Here is a 24,049-nt window from a genome sequence, read left to right on the forward strand (position 1 = left end):
TAATTATGAGCTTTTCTCAATAAGAACAAAGACTGTCTGTCTACATTTCAGTTTTAACCCAAAGATCAAGGAAAGTATTGCTTTCAGTGTCTTGGCAGTTTTGCTGGTACCTAAGCCTCTAAAAGTCCTTGGGCTTTTCTTTTCAGGAAATGCTTCTCCATCGTGATTAAGGAAACTCAGAGAAATTACAACTAAACATTGCCTCACAATTAGATGTCTCCTGTTTCCACTAAAACCTCTAATAGTAAACTTCATGTAACTTTCCATGACAAAAGTTCTAATTTTACATTTACTGGCATAATTATTTGATTAATAACCTTTTCCACCTCCAGGGTTTAGTTCTAGAAGACAGAGACGCATGCTAATGTTCACTCACACATCTCAGTAAGCACACAAGAGCTAACAACATATATTAGTTTAAGGAAGGTAATGGCAAGTCATTGGTAAAAAGGAAACATCTAATTAATGAGAATCGAATTTTCAAATATAAATTACATCTCTTTTCTTCTGGAAACAAGATACAGAATCATATTTGTTATAATAAATTTGTCTATTTTCAAAAGGGAAAAAAAATTCCTGGTGGTAAAGGCAGAATAGTTTGTAACTGTAGGACTACTTCAAGATAAATCACATCAATCAAAATCCATAAATTAAATCGAGAAAACCTAAGCTAGACTTTTTCTACTTTTAGCATCTATATGTAATATGTATAATTTTATAGTCTACTATTCATAACTGCTCTCAAGGATTAACCAGGGTATGAATTTTAATAAACTGAACAAAAAACCATGCTGTAATGTGGTAATGTTTTACTACCTGAACCACAGTGCTTCATTCCCAATTCATATCCAGACACACTAGTTTCAGAAACCAGTGGCCCTTCTAGTCCTAACTGCACAGTTATTCATTTCCTTCATTTTTGTCCAAATTATTTTCTCCTATTTTTCTGTGTATTTCCTTTCTGATTCATGTTCTAGGAAATAAAAAGGTAAAAACAGAAATTTACAGGTATCGTATTTCTAATCACATCCTTACTTTACTAGATTATTTTTAACTTTAGTCTTTGTTGTTCTGTCTGCAGGGATGGGTGTGGCAGTGCATGCCTTTGATCCCAGCACTTGTGAGATAGAGGTAGGCAGAGCTCTATGAGTTCCATGCCAGTCTCATCTACATAGTAAGATCCTGACTACAAGAACAAACAAAATAATGACAACAAAATAATAATTAATAAATAAGTTTGCTAATGTTCTCATCTCATTAGCTTTGTCCTTGCCTGAAATCACTTCCTTCTGTAACAACTCAATATTTCTCCTCTATATAAATCCACATTAACTTATCCTTCCCATGAAGTACATGGTGATTAGCCTTACAGAATTCTGACACTTTCTTTTCTAAGCATATTTACATACTCATTTTGATAAAATTTTACAAAAGTTCCAAGGCTGATTTTTCAAGGACATACTCAAGTCACTTTAAAAGAAAAATGCTTATTCTTCAAAACCTTCTGCTTTATTTTTGTCCTCTATTAAAAACAGTAGCTAAGTACTCAAACTCTGTAGAAATGTCAAGTGACTATATGTGATCTATATTTCAGGGAACACACAATAATTTGTACCACTGATGAAAATGTTTTACAATAGGTCTATGCATTCCTTCTATTTTAGACGAAAACTTCCTAGTTGACATCCTTCACTATCACTCGGGGTAGACTAGAAGGATATCCAATAAGTAAAATATTTCAACATGCAGTTTCATTACAGAAGACAAGACTTCACTCTCTTACATCAAAAGAATAGATTGGTCTGACTGATTTTTATCAATCTATGATGACTTTAGCAATACGAAATTTCCTCAAGGTACGCAGGGATCTATTTATGAAACTATTTGCTTAGGCCTGTAATTTTTTTTTTTTGTTTTTTTGTTTTTTCGAGACAGGGTTTCCCTCTAGTTTCTAGAGCCTGTCCTGTAACTAGCTCTTGTAGACCAGGCTGGCCTCGAACTCAGAGATCCGCCTGCCTCTGCCTCTGCCTCCCGAGTGCTGGGATTAAAGGCATGTGCCACCACCGCCCGGCAGGCCTGTAATTTTTATGGGTCATTTTTTTTCTTGTTACTTTAATATACAAATGTATTCTTATTATAAATTTGATAATATAAAAACATATTGAAATCAAACCTAAGTAATATTAAAACATACAAATATAGAGTTCTTTAACTTATTCAGAATTATAGACAGATGATTTCAATACACAAAAGATGTAACTTAGTAAATATATTCTAGGTCTGTTTATAGATAGACGGATGGATGGATGGATGGATGGATGAATGGATGGATGGATGGATGGCAAAGTCTATACTTTCATGACATATACAGTAGAAAATAAGTACTATATTATCTGTACAAATATACATTCTTAAACATAACAAAATATGTTTTTTAAAAAATGACAACATACTGTACATATTATTTGACTTACTTTTTTTACCTAGCTTATCTTAGAAATCTATCCATGTATTTAACCTACAAATTTATAAATTTTGTATATTTTCCATTCTTATCTTCAGATATCACATTGTATTTCTTACCTTAGTATCTTATATTATTCCATAAAAAAGAGATTGTTTAATTTAAAAAGTGAGCCAAATGCATCTTTTTTTTTTTTAAACATGCCAATAAAAACTGTTTAATTAACAGTACCAGTACAAAATTCTTACTTTTGATGGATGTGTTAAGTGACAGGAAGCTGGGTAAAAATCACTCAAAACCTTCGTCTCTTCTTTTTTTTATTTATTACATTGTTTATTCATTTATTTAGTGTGTGTACACATGCATACCTGTACACATGTGTGCTTGTACCTGCACACATTATTTTTAAACCCCTTATACCTACTATACAAATGCATCTTTTGAATATACTATTTAAAGATTTTACTAACAATCGATTCTATATAAATTTTCATCTTTCCTAAATGATACATTTATATCTGCATGTATTTTGCTTTCAACAAAAACATTTTTAGAATATATACAGAAAGTCAATGTATAAGAGAAGTAAAACATTAGGAAAAAAGTAATAATTTAGAAAAAGTGCCTACTAAGTTAAAAAAAACTAGGTACACACACAATTCAAGTCAATTTATGACTAGGTGATACAAAAATAGATGAGAAGCTGAAAACATTAAATTCATTATATCTTTACAAAGAGAAAATAAACAATTTAACAACCTACTTAAAATACAGAACTGCAAACAGCAAGAGTAACAGCACAGAAAAGAATGTAGGATTGAGTTAAAACTGTTATTTGCATGTAGACTTCCTACATATACATAAAACCACAGGAATATGACTCCTAGTTTTCTAGGGGGAAAGGCAGCATATTATTCTGTTCTTCCAACTAGAACCGGGATCCAAATCAATTGATAAGCAAATAAAAAATTTAAAGAGAAAAAGAAGATAAACTGGAACATTAGGAAAGCAAATAATAAAAAATGTTAGGTTTTAGAATCATCAAAAGAAATTGTTTAAGAGAAATAGAAAATACTATATATTATCTCTATAGGAAAGTTTGATTTTATACATCTATAAGAAGAATTAAATGCTAACATTTTCTATATTAAAAAAATATTCTTAGGAGTTGCAAAATTTAGCAAAGCCTATGGTAACAAAATCACCACATACATTAACAGCAATCCTTCTAGCTGGTATTGGCGTGCTGCTACATAGTGAACTAAGCACTGTAGCTTTAATTGAAATTTGAATGTTATAAACAGTTAGAGGTCTGGCTCTGGCCAGCATTGTAATGCCATCAGCAGAACAGAGATGGGAAGCATAAACAAACCTTTTAACTAGATTAGTCTCTAAAATGGCCAAGAAATCCTTTAGCACAAACTCCATTGTGATTAACGTGAAAAGAGGAAAATAGTTTTTGGAATAATGCTTCAAAAAAACTCTATCTGTACAATAACATGCATTCTAAATATTTTGATATTTGGCATTTATTAATGAAAACTTTATAATTTCCCAATAAAAACCCCTTCCTGCTTTACATGGCAGTTTCACTTTAGGTCAGTAGATCCCAACTAGAGAAGCGATGTCAACAGCAATATTTGCTTCCCTGGACTGTGGAGAACGTCTTCCACTTACTACAGTAAGTAGTGCAGCCTCAACCATGGCTTTCGAATCCTAATATTAAGAACGTATGGATTAAGTACAATAATAGCTAACATGTCTTTACTCATAGCAAATAAAAAACAATAACCATAGCAACAAGAAAATAAAGTTTAAGCCTGGGTCTTAGGAAACATTTTCATATTCTTTCCAGGTTCTGACATACAGACATGCAGTGAAGAAGTAGGGTAGCAGTCGGCACAAGAATTTAAGTTTTAACAGTAATACCAAACCAAAATATTTCCAAATTGATAAATCCTTTGATTTAACAAAGAATTTAGCAAAGAACCAATATACAAATACTTTACCCCTGCAAGGTTCACGGTTGATTACATAACTCATTTTACTGCTTTAAAGCAATATATTCTGCTAATTTGTTCAACTCTATGGAATTTAATGAAAAGTTCTCTAAGAAAAGGTTTTACAGGCCAACTATGCTAGATGAAAATTTTGTCATATCTAACTCTGAACAAAGTATAAGCTTTACAGCTTCTTTAACGTCATTAGCATTTTTATTTCCATTATGTTCATCTATATTAGAAAATAAATATTAATGTGCATTAATCTATAAATATCTCACCTTTTTCTCTCTGAAGACATACTCAGTTATTCCAACATTAAGTATTATGTAATACCTCAAACAGAAATGCTAAAGATTTCGAATTCTTACTTTTCACTTACTTTTAGGTTATCTAAAAGAATTATTTCGGACCAGACTTATTCTTTTCCATTGTTTTTTCTTATTGTTCTCATATAATCTCAGAAATCATTTGAAATTATCTATTCTTACCTACAACAGAAACACAGTTTTTTTAGTACTTCAAAACGTTCCCAAGGACTGGCATACTGCTTATAGAATGACACTCAACATGCGTATACAGTATGAATATATATTTAGTAAGACAGAACCTCAAGAATAACTGATTACCAAAATAGTAAATTTTGATTTAATTCCCCCTTTCTTAAAGAAAGCAAAAGAAGCAAAAAAAAAAAAAAAAAAAAAAAAAAAACTTCTGGTTTACTTCACTAAAAATCATTTTAATTTGGAAGCTGCTTTTAAACAAAAACCTTGTTTTGTGGCATTTCACTAATAAAATATTTGTATAAAAATTGTTAGAAGAAATACCTTGTTACATACTGTTGTAATCTCCAAGTTCATTTAACAAAATGCTAAATGTAACTCCATGCCAGTTAAAGGAAGGTCAAATACAGAATTCTGTCATGTTATTTTTTCTGTAAAGAGAAGACTGACTGTACTTAGGCTTTAAGTTACACACTGGATTGTATCCTATAAGAGACTTCGATTTGGTCTGTTTTTCCATCCATCCTGTACACTTTGAAATATTTTTTATCAACCTACCTATAAAGCTATCGGAGCCATCATTTTACTAATTCTTTCAACAGTACAGGTCGATTTTGAACTAAGAAGTACCCTATGTCTAATGCAATACAGTGCTTAGTGCCATCTAATGATAAAAGATACTGGACTGGTAAACGATTTCCTCATATGGAACATGACACAATAATACAAATGGAAAGACTGGGTAAAACTGATATATTCATGAAGGTGCTACACACTTACAATAAGTCCTGAGTATTACTAAAACACACAAAAAATGAATGTGAAATAGTTCTGAATTTACCATTTAGAGTCAATTTACTTCTCATGGCATTGAACTAGTCAGCAGAGGCATCCACTCCTTAACTTCCATTGCAAATCAACATTATTCTCAAATATACATAGCCAAAACTGAGAAGCGAATGTAGCTATTTCTCTCCAAGGTACTGTTCAATTATGTATTAAAGCTATTAAAGAAACTGATACAGGATTCTTTGCTTTTTAAAGAACTCATCTATAGAGAAAATTCTGACTCATTTTATTAAAACCATAGAAGCAGTATCACATAAGCAGTATTAAACATTGCAACTGATTTAGAAGTGAAAAAAAATTTTCATGAGGATCTTGAAGAAGTATGCCTAGAATATACTAAAAATTCTAAAACTTAAAAAAAGTCGGTACTAAATTACTGGACCTCAATTATATTATAAGAGTTGCTTAAAGTATGGTACTCAAAATATTTAAGCACTCAAAATGAAAATGTCTGCTGTCTGAGGTTAACAGAAAAAATATAGAGAGCAAAACATTAAATTTGGAGAAAATTGCTTTTTATTTGAAAAAATTTAATGAACATTTTTAATAATCTTCAAATCAAAGACTTATATTTAGAATAAAAACTCAACAACAGTAGCCAAATAAATGACTTTCATGGTCTAAAGCTCGTGAATTGTGTATAAATTGAAAATCTCTAAAGTACAATATTAAGTAGAAATTTTGTTATATTAGTCTATTCTAATAAAATACAGTAATAATCTCCTGGAACATTCATTTTCCCACCTAACAATATTAATATTGTTAATATAATATTTTAGTTATAAAAAAAATACTTAATGCATCTGTGGGATACAATTAACTCTCTTAACATGGAATTGCAGGCCCACCCTTGTTTTCAGATGCCTACCACGGTGCCTAGCAGAAGAAGATATTCTACAGATGTTTAATTTCTAAGCACAATCTATTTTTCACAGACATTCAAAATCCAACAGTTTGCAAAGACACGTAAATGGATATAGGCTTTCTGGCTGACTTCACTGGGTCCCACTGATGACTAGGTGTAAATCTTCATATCCATAGAAAACTGGAAAGCTGATAATTATCTGGGTAAGGACCAAAAAAACAAAGTCAGGGACACATGTCACCTAAGTAAGGACTGGGACCTCTTTATAGAGCTGGTGAAGGCGGCCTGCTCATCCCAACATCCTACGGTATCATTCGCTCACTGAGATGAGACAAGGGAACAGTGAACAAATACATGTTTAATCAAGTTTTTAAGTAATTGCTTACTCAAAATAAGCCACTTTTCTCAAATTCTATCCTGATGAGGATTAGAAGAAAATATGTTTTTAATTCTTATTATGAGTACTACATTTTTAACAGCATTTAATTTAACTGTTAATTAGAAAATGTGAGAGCCACAGCAAATATCAAGAAAAAAAACTCAAGGAAAAAAAAAACTTTCATGGTAATGAGAATTATACCAGGAAGGAGGGGGAAAGAGGAAAGGGAATTAATCTCACACTTCTTGAGTGGAAAAAAAAAACTATATCTATTTTTAGAACTCATATGGATTATGTCAGCCAGTTGGCCCTACTATGTACCTACCATGTTTGCTATGAATGAGGTGCATACAAGGTCTAATCAGATTAAAAGTTTTGTCCTTATGTTGTTCATTAAGTCAAACTCATAAGTAAACATTTATAATTCTAATTGATTTTGTAAATAAGGATTTTCACTTCAAGAGTAAAAATATATTTACTTAGCTGATTAACTGGGGGTGGGGAGATGGGGACTAGTATTAGAGAAAGCTAAATGATTCTGAAGAAATAATCCACAACCAGTGAAATTAGTGCCTCAAGAGGCAACATCAAATAACTGCTTTGTAGGTGGGCAAATCGTAGCTCTAAAGCTATCCACTTTAACACTCATAGGAAGGAATCAGTCTAGACAGGCATGGTGGCTGCTTGCTCTTAATCCCAGGACTGAGGAGGCAGAGTTGGGTGGATCTCTGTGAATTAGCTAGTCTGGTCTAGATAGGGTTTTCCAGATCACAGATTCTGTCTCGAGAAAAGCCTCTGTGTAAAACTTTGAACTGCTATACATGGAATTAGGCATGAAGGTTTTCATTTCTGACCAAAAACCTTGGAATCTTGAGTAAATTCTTCAGGTTTTCTAAATATCACAGCGTGGAAAGTGACGAGTTATATAATGTGACCTCCAAGGTATTATCTATCGACTTGAAAAATTATCCTCCTAAAGTATCAACAGTATTTAACACTTAGAATATAAGCATTCTAAAAATATATAGAAGGTTTTCAAGCCATAAGTTGTTATCTCCTTTACAGAAAATACAGAGTGGTCTAACCATAGTAGGGATTAAGCAAGAAATAGGAGAATAGAAATACTTTCAAAGGAAAATACAAACAGTGGGGTATGGTAGCACACCCTTGTAATCCCACCACTCAAAAGGCTATATGCAAAAGACCCTGTCTCAAAACAGAGGAAACACAAACTAAACACAGGCATTAAGTTTAAGCCAGTAAATTCTTACTCAGCTGCACACTAGACAACTACTATCTCATTGTCTATACAAGGTGCATACTTAACATAGGCGCCTTTAGTAAGTTCTTCCTATCCATTGTATTATGACTGCTAAATGTGTAAAAAGGCAGAAAAGCTTAGGAGTATTAGTATTAACAGTATTACTAATATTTATGATGGAAGACAAAATTGAAACTAGCACAGATTTCTGCTCAAGCGCAGCAATCACATCTCAGAGAAAGGCTAAAAAAAGTGTTCAAATTTATAACAGAAATGAAAGAAATAGGGCCATACTGTATACTGCTACACAGTTCCCTGCCGGTGTGTAAATGTCTATTTTACATACAGTTGGAAATTAAAATTCTACTGCAAGAGTTTCTATAGATGTACTGACTTTCGGTCACTAAAATATGAGTATAAAATGGCTTGGTTTTACCATTAAGAAAACAAAATAAAACAAACAAAAAGGATCATCACATTGTAAGACTATATCAAAGATACTATGTCAAATATTATAGATTTCTGTTTCTTCCATCCTTCTTGCTGATCAAATTGCTATTCTCCTATTGTTGACATGAATTATGGAATCAGAGAAACCAAAGCAATTTTTAAAAGCTGAGAGAGAGGCACAGAGAGAGAATAGGAGATGAATGTGCGCATCCATCTTCAAAAAAAGGGAAAGGAGTCCATAAATGAAACAAAATACCACTTCCTAATGTAAGATGCAGCTATGAGGCCTACAACAGAAATATATTTTTAGTACTTATGAAATAAAACATAGCACTATTTTTGGAATATAAATGATATATAAATATAAATAAAATACAGCACTATAGGATGAAACCACTAAGAACATACCACATAGAATGAAGAATTTTTATCAAAACTGTTATTCTATAAGTCTAAATCCAGATTTACCTTTCGATTTGTATCTAACTATAACATACTATCTAAAACTTGATGATTTTTTTAACTCATGAAAGTGAATTTTAAAAATTTATTTTCTTTCACATGTTGTGAACAATTTGGTCACTACCTCTGGATGAAAAACTCGTCTCAATTTACAACAGTAAATAAATAATTCAGTTAAAACTGAAAGTGGTACCAACCCAGCAAAATATTGATGGGGAGGTTTGGCCTTCTATGCAGCAAGAACAACATAAAGTTTTCAATGGGGATGACTTGTTCAGACAAGTTACAAAGATTAGAGTAAAAAAAAACAGTTATGAAATAGCTAATATTTTCATGTTATGGAAAATAAATACCAGAAACGTATGTGGGCAAAGATATTACCAGTGACATTTAAACTTCAAGCATTTTAAGCTTTGAACTTTATATAGTCAAACATGAAACAAATATCTTACAAAAAAAATACAAGTTAAAACCCAACCAAAGGCCTCATGAACTAAAATTTGAAATTTCCTATGCAATTCAGACAAAATAAAAAAAAATGGAGAAACTAAACACTTAACATAAACACCAGTCAAGTCTTCCAACCCTAAAGTCAATATCCAAGCCACAGACAGAAGCAAAAAGAGAAACACTCAGGTCTACAACTGCATAAGCAGTTCCAACACAATTCACATCCCGACATTTTCCCACTCAGAAACAAATGCAGGCAGCTTTTCCTGGGGAGAGAGAAGAAAGCTCTCGAAACGTAATTTTTTAAGTGACATCTAGAAAGTATGCCTCTTTCTCTTTCCCTGGCGCCTCATTGGAGGAAGGAGGGGGTTGTTTTTGTAGTCTCCCCCACTGAAGCAAGGCACAATCAGATGGTAGCTGGAGAAACCACTTTTGACAACAGCAAAGGAAAATAAAAGTGTCCTCCCTTCCCTGACAGGGTGGACACCCCACCTCACACACCCCTCCTCACTCCAGCCCCTCCTTCACTCACCCCCCAGCACCACCCCCTCCTCACCCCGGAGCTCCACTGCGTATGAGGTTTGGTGCTCCTGCCGCCCGGAGTGAAAGTCAGAGCTAGAGGAAGGCAATGGAGCCCCCCCAGACGCACTTACCTTTCCTGCCCCCCACTTTTGAGTGCCTTCCCTGGAGCTGTGGAGGATGACACAAAGGGTAATAAAGGGGGGGAGTGGAGGAGGAGGAGGCAATTGAGGAGGAGGAGAGCTGGGGAAGTGGCTGCTCCCAGTGTAGGGAGATGTCTCCAGCCAGGGCCAAGCAGCGGCAGCAGCAGCAGCAACAGCAACAGCAGCAGCAGCAGCAGCAGCAACAGCAGCAGCAGCAGCAGCAACAGCAGCAGCAGCAACAGCAAAGGGTCTGTGTTGCTAAGAGGCTTTTGGTCTCTTTCTCTCCTCCTCTCACGGCCACAGAGAAGGAGGGTGGAAGGGGCTCAGGGAGCAGGCGAGTAGAGGGGCTGAGGGGGTAGGAGTCGTGGATGGGGGTTTTCTAAGAAGAAGAAACTCCTCTCCTCTCTCCGGCTCAATCCCCCACTCAGGGCTCGGAGCTGGAGGGTGGGGGAGGAACTCAGCCGCCTTCCCCCCACCCCCCTCAATTCAAGGTTGAAGTGGGGTAAAATGAGTGTCCTGTCCCTTTAAAAATAGAAATAAAAGGTGCCCCCCCTCTGCCACTGCCTCTCTCTTCATCATCAGCTGCTGCTGCTGCTGGGGTCTCTCTGCTTGGGGGGGAGGGGGGGCTCGGGTAGAAGAGACGGGAGGCACTCACTGCGCATGTCCCTTTCTGACGGGAGGCTGGTTGGTTGACGGCAGGAGGAGGGGGAGGGGAGGAAATGAGATGTTTTCCCAGAAGGCTCCAAGGCGCTGCCGACCCGGAAGACATTGTAGCAGGGGGTAGAGGGGCGGGGGCGGGAAGAGGGAGGAAGTTGCTACTCTTTAACACCCCCAGCCGCCTCCTCCCTCCTTAGGGAAAGCGGAGGGACGGAAGTAGGCGGGGCCCGAAGGGGCGGGAGCTCACGTGACGAGCCGGGGCGGGGCCGGGGAGGCGGTGGGAGCGCAGCGCATGCTGGGAGTGGCTGTGGGCGCTTGGCGGCGGGAGTGGGAAAGCGGAGCCGGGAAGGAGGTGACCGTCCTGGGTCCTCACAGTCTGTGGCGGCCGGCGTTGCCCCGGGATAGGCAGGCTTGACTGCAAGAGGTAAGGCGGGTCCCGAGGCGGGGTCGGCTTGGCAGTGGCCTCAGGCGGGCGGAAGGAGCGAAGACGTCAGGCTGAGGGGGACTGGGAGAGAGGTAGGCTCGTGCAGGCCAGGCAGGCCCGGAGCCGACGGGCTGCTGCAGGCTCCCGGATCCCCGGCGATGCTGAGGACGGAGCCCCGAGCGGGGCAGAGTACTGCTGATCTGCTGAGACTCGGTGCAGAAGGCTCGAGGGGGAGGTACATGATTGGCCAGCGTGGAGAGGAAACCGGGGTCTCCGCAGGTGACCCACCACTTCACCCCTTACTTCAGAGCCTGGGACGCTTCTGGAAGAGGCAATCCGGATGTGTGAATTTGGATCAACTTCTAGTTAGCCTTGCCGAGTCCGCATCCTGCATCCCCCTCCTTTTCTGTCGTCCTAGGGATTTTTGGAGAAGCGGTAGGCAAGGAACTGGTAGGGGAGGTTTGGGGGAAGGCTGCCTGCACGCTCTGCCTGAATGCTGCCACACAAAAGGCTGCAGGCTCTGAGGGGGGGATGCCTGGGATTGTGTGGGTCCCTCATACTGAGTTTTGTCCTTAAAGAAGAGACACCTCCAAATTTTCTTTCCTTGTAGCGTAGAAGAGAAAGCTTTTTATCTGGGTGTTTAATTTTTTTTTTATAGTGAATTAACGGTTTCTTTTCCACCTTCTCATTCTTTACAATTAAAGTCGTTAGTTTTTCGTTGCTTTTTGTAAAGATACTTTAGTAAGCCAAATCACTTAATACGATTCTTTTAAAAGAATCGAAGATCCTCGAATTAATTGTTATTATCAATTTTAGTTCTGCTTAGTATGATTCACCGTCCAAGTTATTTTATTTTACAAATTTTATTTGGTGCAAGTCCATACAATGGACCCTATTCATGTATCCATTACCCTGTGCTTACCTTTTCTTTGTGTGAGGGAGGTAATTATGTCAGGTGGGCCCAAAACTTCTTTATTAGAAAATCAAAAAATTTTTTTTGAGTTTTTCAAGACAAAGGTTCCCAGCTGTCCAACTATCTCTTGAAGACCAGGCTGGCCTTGAACTCACAGAGATTCACCTGTCTCTGTCTTCCTAGTGCTGGGATTAAAGGTGTGTGCCATCACTGCCTGTCTTTTTCAAGATTTATATATATATAAAATGTGTACAGTGCTCTGCCACTAGGAATGCCTGCACTTCAGAAAAGGCCACCAGACCTCATTCAGGTGCTGTGAGCTACCATGTGGTTGCTGGGAATTGAACTCAGGAACCTGTGCTCTTATCTCTGAGACATCTGTCCAGCCCAATACAATACAAGCTTTTTTTTTAAAAAAAAAGTCACAGTTAGTCTTGATGGATATTAGACTTACATTCATTTTTTAACTACTTATAAACGATCTAGTTTAGAATATTTATGAATATCTGCATAAATGTTTCCTTATGCACATGGCTATCTATTTTTGTAAATTGTATAAGTCTGTCTTCAGTTTCACCAAATTTTAAAATGGATATGACATTTTATACTCCTGCCTCAGTGTGTGATAGACTCTGACTTGTGCCATTTCAACAATGATTATAGTTTAATTTTGCCAATCTGATGAATCTAGTTTTATAATTTGTAATGCCTTTATTACAGTTCTGTACTGAAGATATTTCTTTTTCAGAAACTTACTGACTGGATTTATTCTTTCAGAAATTGTGGTTTGGATTTTTGTTTTTTGCTTTTTGTTTGTCTGAGAAAGTCCTGGCTGCCCTGGAGCCACTCTGTAGATCAGGTTACCTTGAACTCACAGAGATCTGCCTCTGTCTGCCTCCTGAGTACTGGGATTAAAGGTGAGCACCACCACCACTTGACTCCAGAAATTGTTTTTTTTTTTCTTTTTTATCATTTTTATAAGTCATTTGTGTAGTTTTTTTTTTAAGTTTGCTGTTTCCCATAGGGATTTGTATCATTGTGGCAGATAGCTAATCTGTTCTTAAAGTATTACTTATTTCTGGATAGTATGTTTAACAGTCTGAGTTTATATGTTGTTATTGTTCCTTAAACTTCATTTTTAGCTTTATCTCCAGGAAACAAGTTTTCTTCTCGTGCTACTCAGTACATTTGTCATCACCTTCATGTGGCTTTTGAGCACTTGAAATGTATGTAAATAGTATAAATGAGGTGGAATTGTTTTTATAGTGTTTATTAAATATATTAGAAAATATTAAATTACTTGGAATTTACACTTACGTTGGACAGCAGTGTTCTCAGCTTTGAATGTTGAGTTACTGTTTTCATCTTTGCCACTTCTGATTGCTGTACTGCTTTCTGACTGTTCTATTGGTATCTTTTTCCTTTTACATCAATATGTTCTCTAGAAGTTCCTTAATGCAGACAACCACCCACTTTTCTTACTCCTTTGCTTCTAAGCCCTTGTTCTGGTTCTGTTTTGAGGGATTAGGGTTTCTTGCAGCTTTCTGCTTGTTTTTCACCACTTTGAAGATAATATTCTGCTGGTTTGTTTAAGGGCGGGTGACTTCTGCTACTGTTTTCCAGCAATTAGCTCTCAATCTAATTCCAGGTACATTGAAAAATTGTTTTATTTTTTAAAAATATTTTGTTTGGGATAATTTCTCTGCCATTTTACTATGATGAGGGGAGGTGGAATTCTTTGTATGCTTTAGAGAGTTCTTGTGGTTTCTGGTATCAATATAATCATTGTCTTTGTAAAAACATAAATGAACTGTTAGTGATTACCTCCTAAAAATTGAAACTTTGACTTTCATTTTCATGTATTTATAGTTAATTCGTTGTCTTTTTACTCCAGGTTCTAAATTATTTTGAGTGTGTTTCTGCTGACTTGCAATGCTTTGTTATTTCTTGGGTATTTGTACCAGCTGTGGCCTTTGGAAATTTACGTTAATATGCCGTAGGATAATCTTTTTGTACACTGTGAAGATGTGTCTTTACTAAGGAGCCTTCTGATTGGTTAATAAAGAGCTGAATGGCCAATAGATAGGCAGGAGAGGATAAGCAGGATTTCCTGGGAGAGAGAGGAAGAGGAGATGAATCTGGGGGTGCTGAGACATCATGGAGACTCTGAAGTGTGATATACAGTACAGAACAGAGGAAATCAAGCCACATGGCAGAATGTAGATTAATAGAAGCAGGCTAATTTGAGTAATAAGAACTAGTTGGGGACAAGTCTAAGCTAAAGGCCAAACTTTCATAATTAAAAATAAGTCTCCAGGTCAATATTTGCAGATTGGTGGTCCCAATGAAGAAGTATGACTACAGGGATATGTAAGGTACAAAGATAATGGTATTTTTGAGACATTACACTTTGTGTTAAAGAGGCCAAGATTCCTAAGGTTATCAATTATAAATGACTTTATTCATATCCAGATCTTAGAATTTCCCGCTATATGTATGACATTTAGCAGGACTTAAAATTATTCCATTTTCCCTTACCCTAATTACGTTGCCCTTAATTTCTCAACTTAAGTTAGACGATTGTCTGAGTACCTTTGGTGGGCAGTGAGCTCTGATATTTTACCATAATCCAGCAGTATCAAATGAGTCAGCCTTCTTACCAGCCGTATCTTTTATATATGTCATCAGCATAGAAGTAACTGGATATGCACCTTTTTTAGATTTAGGCATGTGGTTCCACACTGCTTTATTTCTTTCAATGTCAGTGTGTGCAAGTGAGAGTGTTTTGGCCTCACAAGATTATCTGTCCAGCCTGCCTTTAACCATTAACTTTAAACCTCATGTATGCTGTGTGTTGTTTTATTAAGTGATAGATGTTCTTGATTTTTCTGAGTGTGTGGGAAAGATACATTGACAAGTAGCATTTGCTTAGAACTGGACAATTGATATGTAGAAATTACAGATACATTGACAGCTATCCAAAAATAAGATATCAGTGAGAGTATGTTTACTGGTTTTCAGTTTTCTTTTTAGCATTCTTAACTACATATATCATTTAAAATAAGAAATTAGTTTGCATTGTTTTATATATGTAAACAGATTGTATATTGTATATCACCTTTTTTCTCGTGCTGCCAAGATTCAACTTCATTGATATTTTAAACTGTCATATATTTCCATTACTAATGTCTCCTATATCATATGTAGTGAAGATATGTAAATGGTTGGAATATTTGTATTAAAAGGCTAAATCTACATCAGCCTTAATAGTAATTCCTAAAATTGAAAAACAATGTCATTTAAAGCTGTACAATTTAATACCAGAAGAATTAGCCAAAGTAACTGAAAACTGTTCTGAGACAGAAAATACAGGCTATGACAACTATCTTACCCAATACCGTAATTGTCCAATACTAAGAAAAGTGCCAAGTAAAGTCTCCCTGTAACAAAGAGTTGTGAGGCAGTTTTAAATATAAACCATGTAGAGGTACATCATCTTTTTGTCTATTTTGTTTTTTGTTGGTTTTGAGACAATATATCCCTATGTAGCCCCACGGTGTTGTAGCACTCCCTGTGTTACCTAGATTGGCCTTGAATTTACCATGATTCTCTTGACCCAGATTCTAAAATACAGGATTAGAACCTGGACTGCCACAAGAAGTAGTCATTTTTACTCTTGAAATCATTACCTTAGACAGGAAATAAACTGCTTAAAAGTATTTTCTAGTCTTAATATCTTGTCTTCTTGTACCATAGAGGCAAATTTGTTTTCAGAATTAAACTAATGTGTAAGATAAGTTAAACATGCAATTTTAAGCAGGAGTAAGTTCCTACACCCCTGCTTGTCAACCCTGTCCAGCACTCTCTACTATTGACCTTGTTTCTAGTATGAACTCCTGCATTTGTTTGTTATATTAGTTACAGTTAATGAGCCAATGTTGAAACATCAATGCAAGTCCAAAGTTGACAGTGGAATTGTCTGTGTATTACACATTCTGGGAGATGTCATGTGGTATTACTAGTATGCTGTCATGGAAGAAAAATATCTCTTGTGACTGCTGTCAGTGTTTCTATAGTTTTGCCTGTTTCATCATCTATATAATAAGACAGTCTGTAGCATTTCCCACTTGCCTTCTTTCTTAACTTAGGAGTAGCTATCTAAAATTTATTCCTTTTTTTTTTCATGGTTTCATAGCTTCTTTTTATTTTTTAGCACAGTAAAAAAATCATTGTAGGGCTGTATAAAAGTTTATTTGTTATATTGAAAAACATGCTGCTTCTAAGTTTCCATGGTTACTAGTAAAAATTGATTGTGGGTATGGTAGCATGTAGTTTTAATCACAGCTATTTAGGTAGGAAATAACTTGAATTCAGGTGTACCCAATGAGAGACTAGGCATCAATTTCAAGTAAAATACATATACCATGAGTGTCTTAGTGCTGTTATAAATATTCTAACAAAAGCACCCCAACTCAGCTTCAGGTTCTAGTCTATCATGACGAGAAAGTCATAGCAGCAGTAACTTTAAAAGTCAGTTTACATCCACAGTTAGAAGCAAAGAGCAGTAAATTAATAAAGCCCTGATGTTAGGGTCCTTCATTCTTTTTACACTTACTACTATTGTGTGTTAAATAATACAAGCAGCATTATCATTAACTCAAAGACTTACCAGCAATTAATGAAATCGTTGTTTTAAATTTTCTAATAGCTGTGGAGTGATAGAAAACTTTTTGACTATTAATTTCTTTAAGGATATGATATTGAACATCTCATGCTTTCTTGCCACCCTGTTTGATGAGATGTGAGTTTAACTCATTGGCACTTTTAAAATAGGTTGTTTTCATAATAGCATTTTAAGAGTTTTTTGTGTATTTTGAATCTAGTCAAATAGGATCAAATATTTCCTCCCAGTTGGAGTCTTTTTGTTTACGTATTCCAAACCATTCAATTTATAGAGCAGAACCTTTTTGTTACGTTCACCTTAACACTGGGTTGGGGAAACTGAGTTAATTTCTTAACTTGAATGTTGTGGTTTTTCTCATATAGTTCTTGTACATATCTTAATGGATTTGTACCTAGGAGAGAGAGAGAGAGAGAGAGAGAGAGAGAGAGAATGCACACATAGGCACCCACACATGCATGCAAATGTCAATAGTATTGTTTTAATTTGGAAATTATGTTGTGTCATAAGAAAGCAATGGGAATTTTTATATTTCTTACTCATAAACTTAACACAATAGGTATTTGGCAAAGTCCATTTTCCCCCTTGGTGTGTATGCCCTTGACTTTTCATACCTTGCATTTTATAAGGATTTTAATACCATTTGAATAAAAACAGTTGAAACTTTTGCATTTTACATTAAAAGTAAGTCTGCCAGCTCTAGTTCTTTCTTGATAAATAGTATTTACCATGTCAGAAAAAAAAACCCAACTTAGTTTGCTTCATTTTTTAAAAATATCATGGATCAGTGTTATAGTTTGTCAAATGTTTTTGTCATAGGATCATGATTATTTCCTTCTTTAACATTTGTGTGAGTTTCATTGGTGCTTTGCAAGAATTGGTATGCGTTTGAGGAGTGATGGTAAATAAATCTTTAGTAGATTTTATACTAACTAGTTCAAAGTTAGACTGTTTACTGCTTGCTTAAGAAACAGGTCCAAAACTAAAAGTTCCTCTTGTGTCTTTGTTGTTGTTCCTATATTTTCTTAAAGTTTTGCTTGGTATTTCTTAAGATCTGTGTTAGGTATAGGAACCCATATAAATGTATCAAGGTAGGGAAACATTCAATCCATTTTCTGCTCCTGATTCATTAAATTTATATCCTCAATGTCTGTCATCGCTTCTCAAATGTGGGAAGAAACTGTTTACCTTGTTATCTCGGTATTTTTGTGGATCTAGGAGTGCTTTTCAATTTGTTTAACATTTTCTTTATTATTTTTTGTTTATTATTGAGATTATAATTTTATTAACATTTCTTGCTTCCCCTCCTCCCTCTAAACCCTTCCATATACCCTTTCCTATTCTCTTTCAAATTCATGGAATTTGAAATTTCCAGGAATTGTTATTGCTGACATATAGTTCTTCATATGGCCCGTTGAATCCATATTTTATGCTACTTGTATACATGTTTCCACAGTTGACCATTTGGCACTGGATGACCAGTTGATGTCCTCCTACCTGGAGAAGACCACGGTCTTTGTTAGAGTTACTATTACTGTGATGAAACACCATGACCAATGCTATTATAAAAGAAAGCATTGGGAACTTGCTTACAGTTTCATAGGGTTAGTCGGTTATCATCATGGCGGCATGCATGGCTCTGGAGCAGAGCTAAGAGCTACATATTGATCCACGGGCAGAGAGAGAGAAATGGGGCAGGGAAGAAGGGAGGGAGGGAAGGAGAGAGAGAGAGAGAGAGAGAGAGAGAGAGAGAGAGAGATACATTTCTTTCAACAAGACAGTACCCACTTGAAGGCCATACCTATATGAGCCTATGGGAGCCATTCTTATTTAATCCACCACAACCACCTCTTCCACTCCCAACTTTATTAAGTTGCCTATAGTTTTTGTATAGTGTCAAGATCTTGTGGGCCTTTCCCAGTCCAGTTTAGAATGTTCATTGGTATCATTTGTGTTTCAACTTATGTTTTGGCAGTCATGTTGGTGAGACTTTATGGGTATAGCTTCTAATTTTACTAGAAGACATAGTCCTACAGCAAAGTTCCTGATCTTTTATCTCTTAAAATCCCCCCCCCCCATTATAGAATGTTCATTGAGTCTTAGGTGCCTGGAATAATTTCTGTATATAACCATTAGAACTAGACTCCACGACTCTATATTTTGAATGATTGTGGTTTTTCTGTAGTGATCTTTCATCTTTTTCAGAAAGAAATTTCCTTATTGGGGTGTGAAGACTACACTATCTTTGCGTATAAAAACAATCGTTTATAGATTTTTGTTAGGGAATTATGCTGGTTTAGCAAATTAGTGGTTGTAGATGCTTCTCCAATAACCATTATTACTAGTTCTGAGTGGTTACTAGGTTTCTAGTGCCAGGCATGGTATCCCATCTGTTGAATGAGTCTTAATTCCACCAAAATATGTGTGCCACCATGCTGGTCACTGATGTGGTTCACAGGTGTCATAGCTGGGTAGGATTGTTGGTTGCTTCCCTCCTTTGGAAGCTTGTGTGGCGCTCTCTGATACCATGAATGCTAGTCCTCGGGGAGAGGGTGTTCAGGTCAGTTCAAGCTCAGAAGTCTCTGGGCCCTGTTTTCTGAAGTGCATGCTGTCTTCAGCAATAAGGACTTACCTTCCACCTTGAGCATGTAGCAAAAGACAACAGCTTTGGCTGTATTTTGGGGACTCTGTTAGGCAGCTCTAGCCAGGTTTAAAAGAGGGCTTCTTATGTCTGCTGTTGGGGTTTTTGTCTTTGGCTTTTGGGAGTACTGTCTGCTCAGATTAGAAACTCTAATCAAGACAGTGAAAGACTTCTGTAATTAAATCTTTAAGAAACTGAATAAAGAAATTGAAGAAGATATCAGAAGATCTAAAGGTCTCCTATAATCATGATTCATGAGATTATAATTTTGAAAATTGCCATTCCACCAAAAGCAATCTACAAATTCAACACAGTCTTGATCAAAAATCCCAATACAATCCATCACAGAAAAAAGTTTTCAGCCTCATATGGACACATATACATACAAAAACAGGATAAGTACAACAATCCTGAATAATAGTTGCTTTAAAACAGATTTCAAGTAAAAGAGTGTTGTATTGTCATAAAAACAGACAACATTGATCAATGGATTCAAATTTAAGACTCAGACACATTCATACATACAACTATGGACACCTTATTTTATGACAAAAAAAGCTAAAAATACAACTTTGGAGAAGGGACAATATCTTCAACAAATGATGCTGGACAAACTTGATGGCTGAATATAGAAGAATGCAAATAGATCCACATTTATCAACATGCACAAAACTCAACTCCAGATGGATCAAAGACCCCCCCCCCCCAGCATAAGACATGACCACCATGGATCTGATAGAAGAAAGAGTGAGTATAGGTCTTAACTCATTGGCACAGGGAAAGATTTTCTGAACAGGATACCAATAATATTAGCACAGGTGCTAATTAAGACCAACACACTGTCTCTAAGTGTCCAGTAGAACTTATATCGTGGTAATAACCTATAGCAGTCTAATTGGACTTAGAACATGACTTTAACTTGTTTCATTCACTGAACATTTTTCTTCCTACTTCCACTATTACAGGTAGTTTTGCTGGGTACAGTAGTCTAGATTGGCATCTGTAGTCTTTACAACTTGTTCAAGCCTCTTTTGGCTTTAAAGATTTCATTTGAGAAATCAGCTAGTATTGTGGTACGTTTCCTTCATAGATAACTTGTTGTTGGTTCCTATTCTTGGTTTCACTATCCTCTCTGTTGTTTATTTAATGTTTTGAGTATAATATGCCATAAGGACTTCTTTTCTAGTTTTACTTGTTTTGTATGTTTCTTGCATCTTGTACTGTCTGGTTTTGTGTATCAACTTGACACAAGCTAGAGTCATCAGAAGAGGGAGCCTCTGATTGAGGAAATGCTTCCTTGAGATCCAGCTGTAAGGCATTTTCTTATATAGTGATCAGTGGGAGAGGGCCCAGCCCAAGGTGAGTGGTGCCATCCCTGGGCTGCTGGTCTTGGGTTCTATAAGAAAGCAGACTAAGCAAGTCATGGGAAGCAAGCCAGTATGCAGCTCCCCTTCATGACCTCTACATCAGAACCTGCCTCCAGGATCTTCCCCTGCTTAAATTATTGTCCTGACTTCCTTCAGTGATGAACAGCAATGCTGAAGTATAAACCTAATAAACCCTTTCCTCCCCAGCTTGCTTTTCGGTCATGGTGTTTTATCACAATAATAGAAACCATAACTAAAACGCACTGTGTGTGTGTGTGTGTGTGTTTGTACATATATATATATATATGTATGTATGCATCTTTCCTTGGGGAAAGTTTTTTCTGTAGGCAGAGTTTTTCTGTGCAGCTGCTTTATAATAATCACATTGAGCCTTAATAATAATTATAAATGTTCAGTCAATAGCTCAGGCTTATTACTAGCTAGCTCTCACAATTTAAATCATTTCTATTGCTCTGTGTGGCTTTTACCTCTATCCAATTTGCTACCCATATGGCTGGTGACTCCTCTGACTCTGCCGTTCATTATCTCATCATTCTCAGTTTGGCTTTCCCACCTAACTTTATCCTGTTCTGCTATTGGCCTGTCTGCTTATTAAACCAGTCATACCAACATATATTCACATAATGTACAGAAGGACTATTCCACAGTATTCTATATATTTTTAAGTTCTGCTTTATTCCACTTGCTTTGGGTTCTTGTCTTCATCTGTGTCTATAATTTAAGATTTGGTCTTTTCCTGGTGTTCTACAGTTCTTTCATCTTGTCATCTTTGCTTGCATGGTCCAAGTCTTCTACTTCAAGATCTGATATTCTTTGTTTTTTTTGTCAATTCTACTCAAAAGATTTTCTCTGGGTTTTCTATCTGGGCTATTAAGGTTTTCAGTTCTTAATTTAAGCTTGTGTTGTCCTCAATATGTATTGTGTTTTCTTGAACTATGATGTTAACTCTTAGTGTGTAGATTGTATATTTTTCCTAAGTAGAACAAGAAATGGAAGGTGTTCTGTAAAGAATGATTCCATTGGATGGTTGGATAGGAGAAACATTCTGTATGAAAGAAAAAGTACTTGCTTGAATTGAATGTATCTTTAGGGGGAAGGGAAGAATTACCAGGAGAATCATATCAATTGTGAGAATACCAATTAAAGTACATGAACAAATGGACATGTTTGTAGGTTTCTCATTTGAAAATTTTAAGCATTTTTTACATTTAAGAATTTGTATCTGATTCTATAAATGTAATTTTTAAATAATCTTTTAAAGCAGATAGTATTTATTCATCTTTTTTTTAATTTTTTAGGATTTGAGTTGGTCAAAATGAGCAATCGTAAAACCAAGAGTAACAACGTAATACATGCAGAATGTCTTTCAGAGGTTAGTATGCATATTCCTTAATCTCAGATCCTTACTAAAGATGATCAGAAAAATAGTCATCTTTTCGCCTGATTTTTTTCCTTTGCACTTTTTAGACTGCTTTATATTATTAGAGGAGGTGTTTTTGTAAGTTCCTGAAAGAGTGAATAAAAACAAAGCTGTCCAAATTGGAAAAATTGTATGTGAAATGATACACCATATTTTTATTGTTAAAGTTCTTTTTTATGGTTTATTTTTTTATATTTAAAAATTTTCATCTCCTTCCCTCCCCTCCTCCTCCCCCTTCCCTCCCCTCCCCTCCACCCATACCTCCCCTCCCTCCCTCTCCAGGCCAAGGAGCCATTAGGGTTCCCTACTCTATGTTAAGACCAAGGTCCTCCCAACTCCCCCCAGGTCCAGGAAGGTGATCGACCAAGCTGAGAAGGCTCCCAGAGAGCCCGTCCATGCAGAAGAGTCAGAGCCCAGCGCCATTGTCCTTTGCTTCTCAGTCAGCCCCCACTGTTGGCCACATTCAGAGAGACGGGTTTGGTCGCATGATCCATCAGTCCCATTCCAACTGGAGTTGGTGATCTCCCATTAGTTCTGTCCCACCGTCTCCATGAGTGAACGCACCCCTCACGTTCCTAACTTTCTTTCTCATGTTCTCTCTCCTTCTGCTCCTCATCAGGACCTTGGGAGCTCAGTCCAGTGCTCCAATGTGGGGCTCAGTCATTTTCTTCATCTATCGCCAGGTGGAGGTTCCCTCACGGTCCTGACTTTCTTTCTCATGTTCTCTCTCCTTCTGCTCCTCATCAGGACCTTGGGAGCTCAGTCCGGTGCTCCAATGTGGGGCTCAGTCATTTTCTTCATCTATCGCCTATTGTTAAAGTTCTTGAAGGCTTCTGAAGTATTTTTATTCTGTTGGATGCTGTTGCATATGAAACTCTTTTCTTAATTTCATCTTTGTTTAGGTCATCGTTTATAGATATACTGATATATTGCAGAACTCATTAGTTACTATTTTTTACTTTATTTTGGAGGTTTTTTTATGTTCAACATTCTGTTTCATTTTTACATGGGGCAAGTTTTATTTTCTCTTTTTCAGTTTGAATCTGCTTGCCTTAGGAAGTGTGGTGCTGAGGATATCACCAGAGATTTGACCATACAAGACTGGCAAAAGGGAAAACAACATTCAATCCTCACTGTACTTTGTTTATTCTCTTTACCAATAATTGAGTATTATACTAAATGCTAGGTAGTATCTTAATAGCACAGTGTATTTCAAGTACTAAAAGTATGTAAATATATATGTTTACTATAAGAAGCCTATAATCCATGATAATTGTGCTCTAGCTTGTTTACCAGTTGACTGCAGCTACATTTACTTTTAAAAAATCAATGCTAAATTTTGACATACTTAAAAAGACCATTTTTTTCTTACATATCTCTTTGTGTGTTATATGTGTGTATGTGAGGCAGTAATGGATACTAAGTATCTTCCTCTGTCATTCTCCCTGGTACTATTAAATGGGGTCTCTTGTTGGACATGGCAATTGTCATTTAGCTAGACTGATTGGCCAGCAAGCTCCAAATTCTCCTGTCTCCACTTTCTAGGTCTGAAGTTGCAGGCATGAGCTTGCTGTACCTGA

At 36.4% G+C, this 24,049-nt stretch overlaps 1 protein-coding gene and 1 long non-coding RNA gene across 10 annotated transcripts in view; one reads left to right on the forward strand and one right to left on the reverse strand.

Annotated features, from left to right (window-relative positions):
* Positions 1-11,024, reverse strand: part of LOC119818384 — a 136,070-nt gene extending 125,046 nt beyond the window's left edge. The window contains exon 1 of the long non-coding RNA XR_005286102.1: positions 10,337-11,024. This is a non-coding gene — a long non-coding RNA (uncharacterized LOC119818384). The remainder of the gene's footprint in view (positions 1-10,336) is intronic.
* Orc4 (origin recognition complex subunit 4) overlaps positions 10,271-24,049 on the forward strand; it is a 44,634-nt gene continuing 30,855 nt past the window's right edge. Inside the window, exons 1-3 of one of the 9 annotated variants that reach the window (XM_038335679.1) lie at positions 10,271-10,394; positions 11,735-11,861; positions 22,348-22,421. In XM_038335679.1, coding sequence (XP_038191607.1) covers positions 10,383-10,394; positions 11,735-11,861; positions 22,348-22,421 — 213 coding nt within the window. In that variant the 5' untranslated portion in view covers positions 10,271-10,382. The other 8 variants (XM_038335683.1, XM_038335680.1, XM_038335678.1 and 5 more) reach the window with 8 other exon arrangements.

The sequence above is a fragment of the Arvicola amphibius genome, chromosome 7 (genome assembly GCF_903992535.2).
Source record: "Arvicola amphibius chromosome 7, mArvAmp1.2, whole genome shotgun sequence".
Taxonomy (NCBI): domain Eukaryota; kingdom Metazoa; phylum Chordata; class Mammalia; order Rodentia; family Cricetidae; genus Arvicola; species Arvicola amphibius.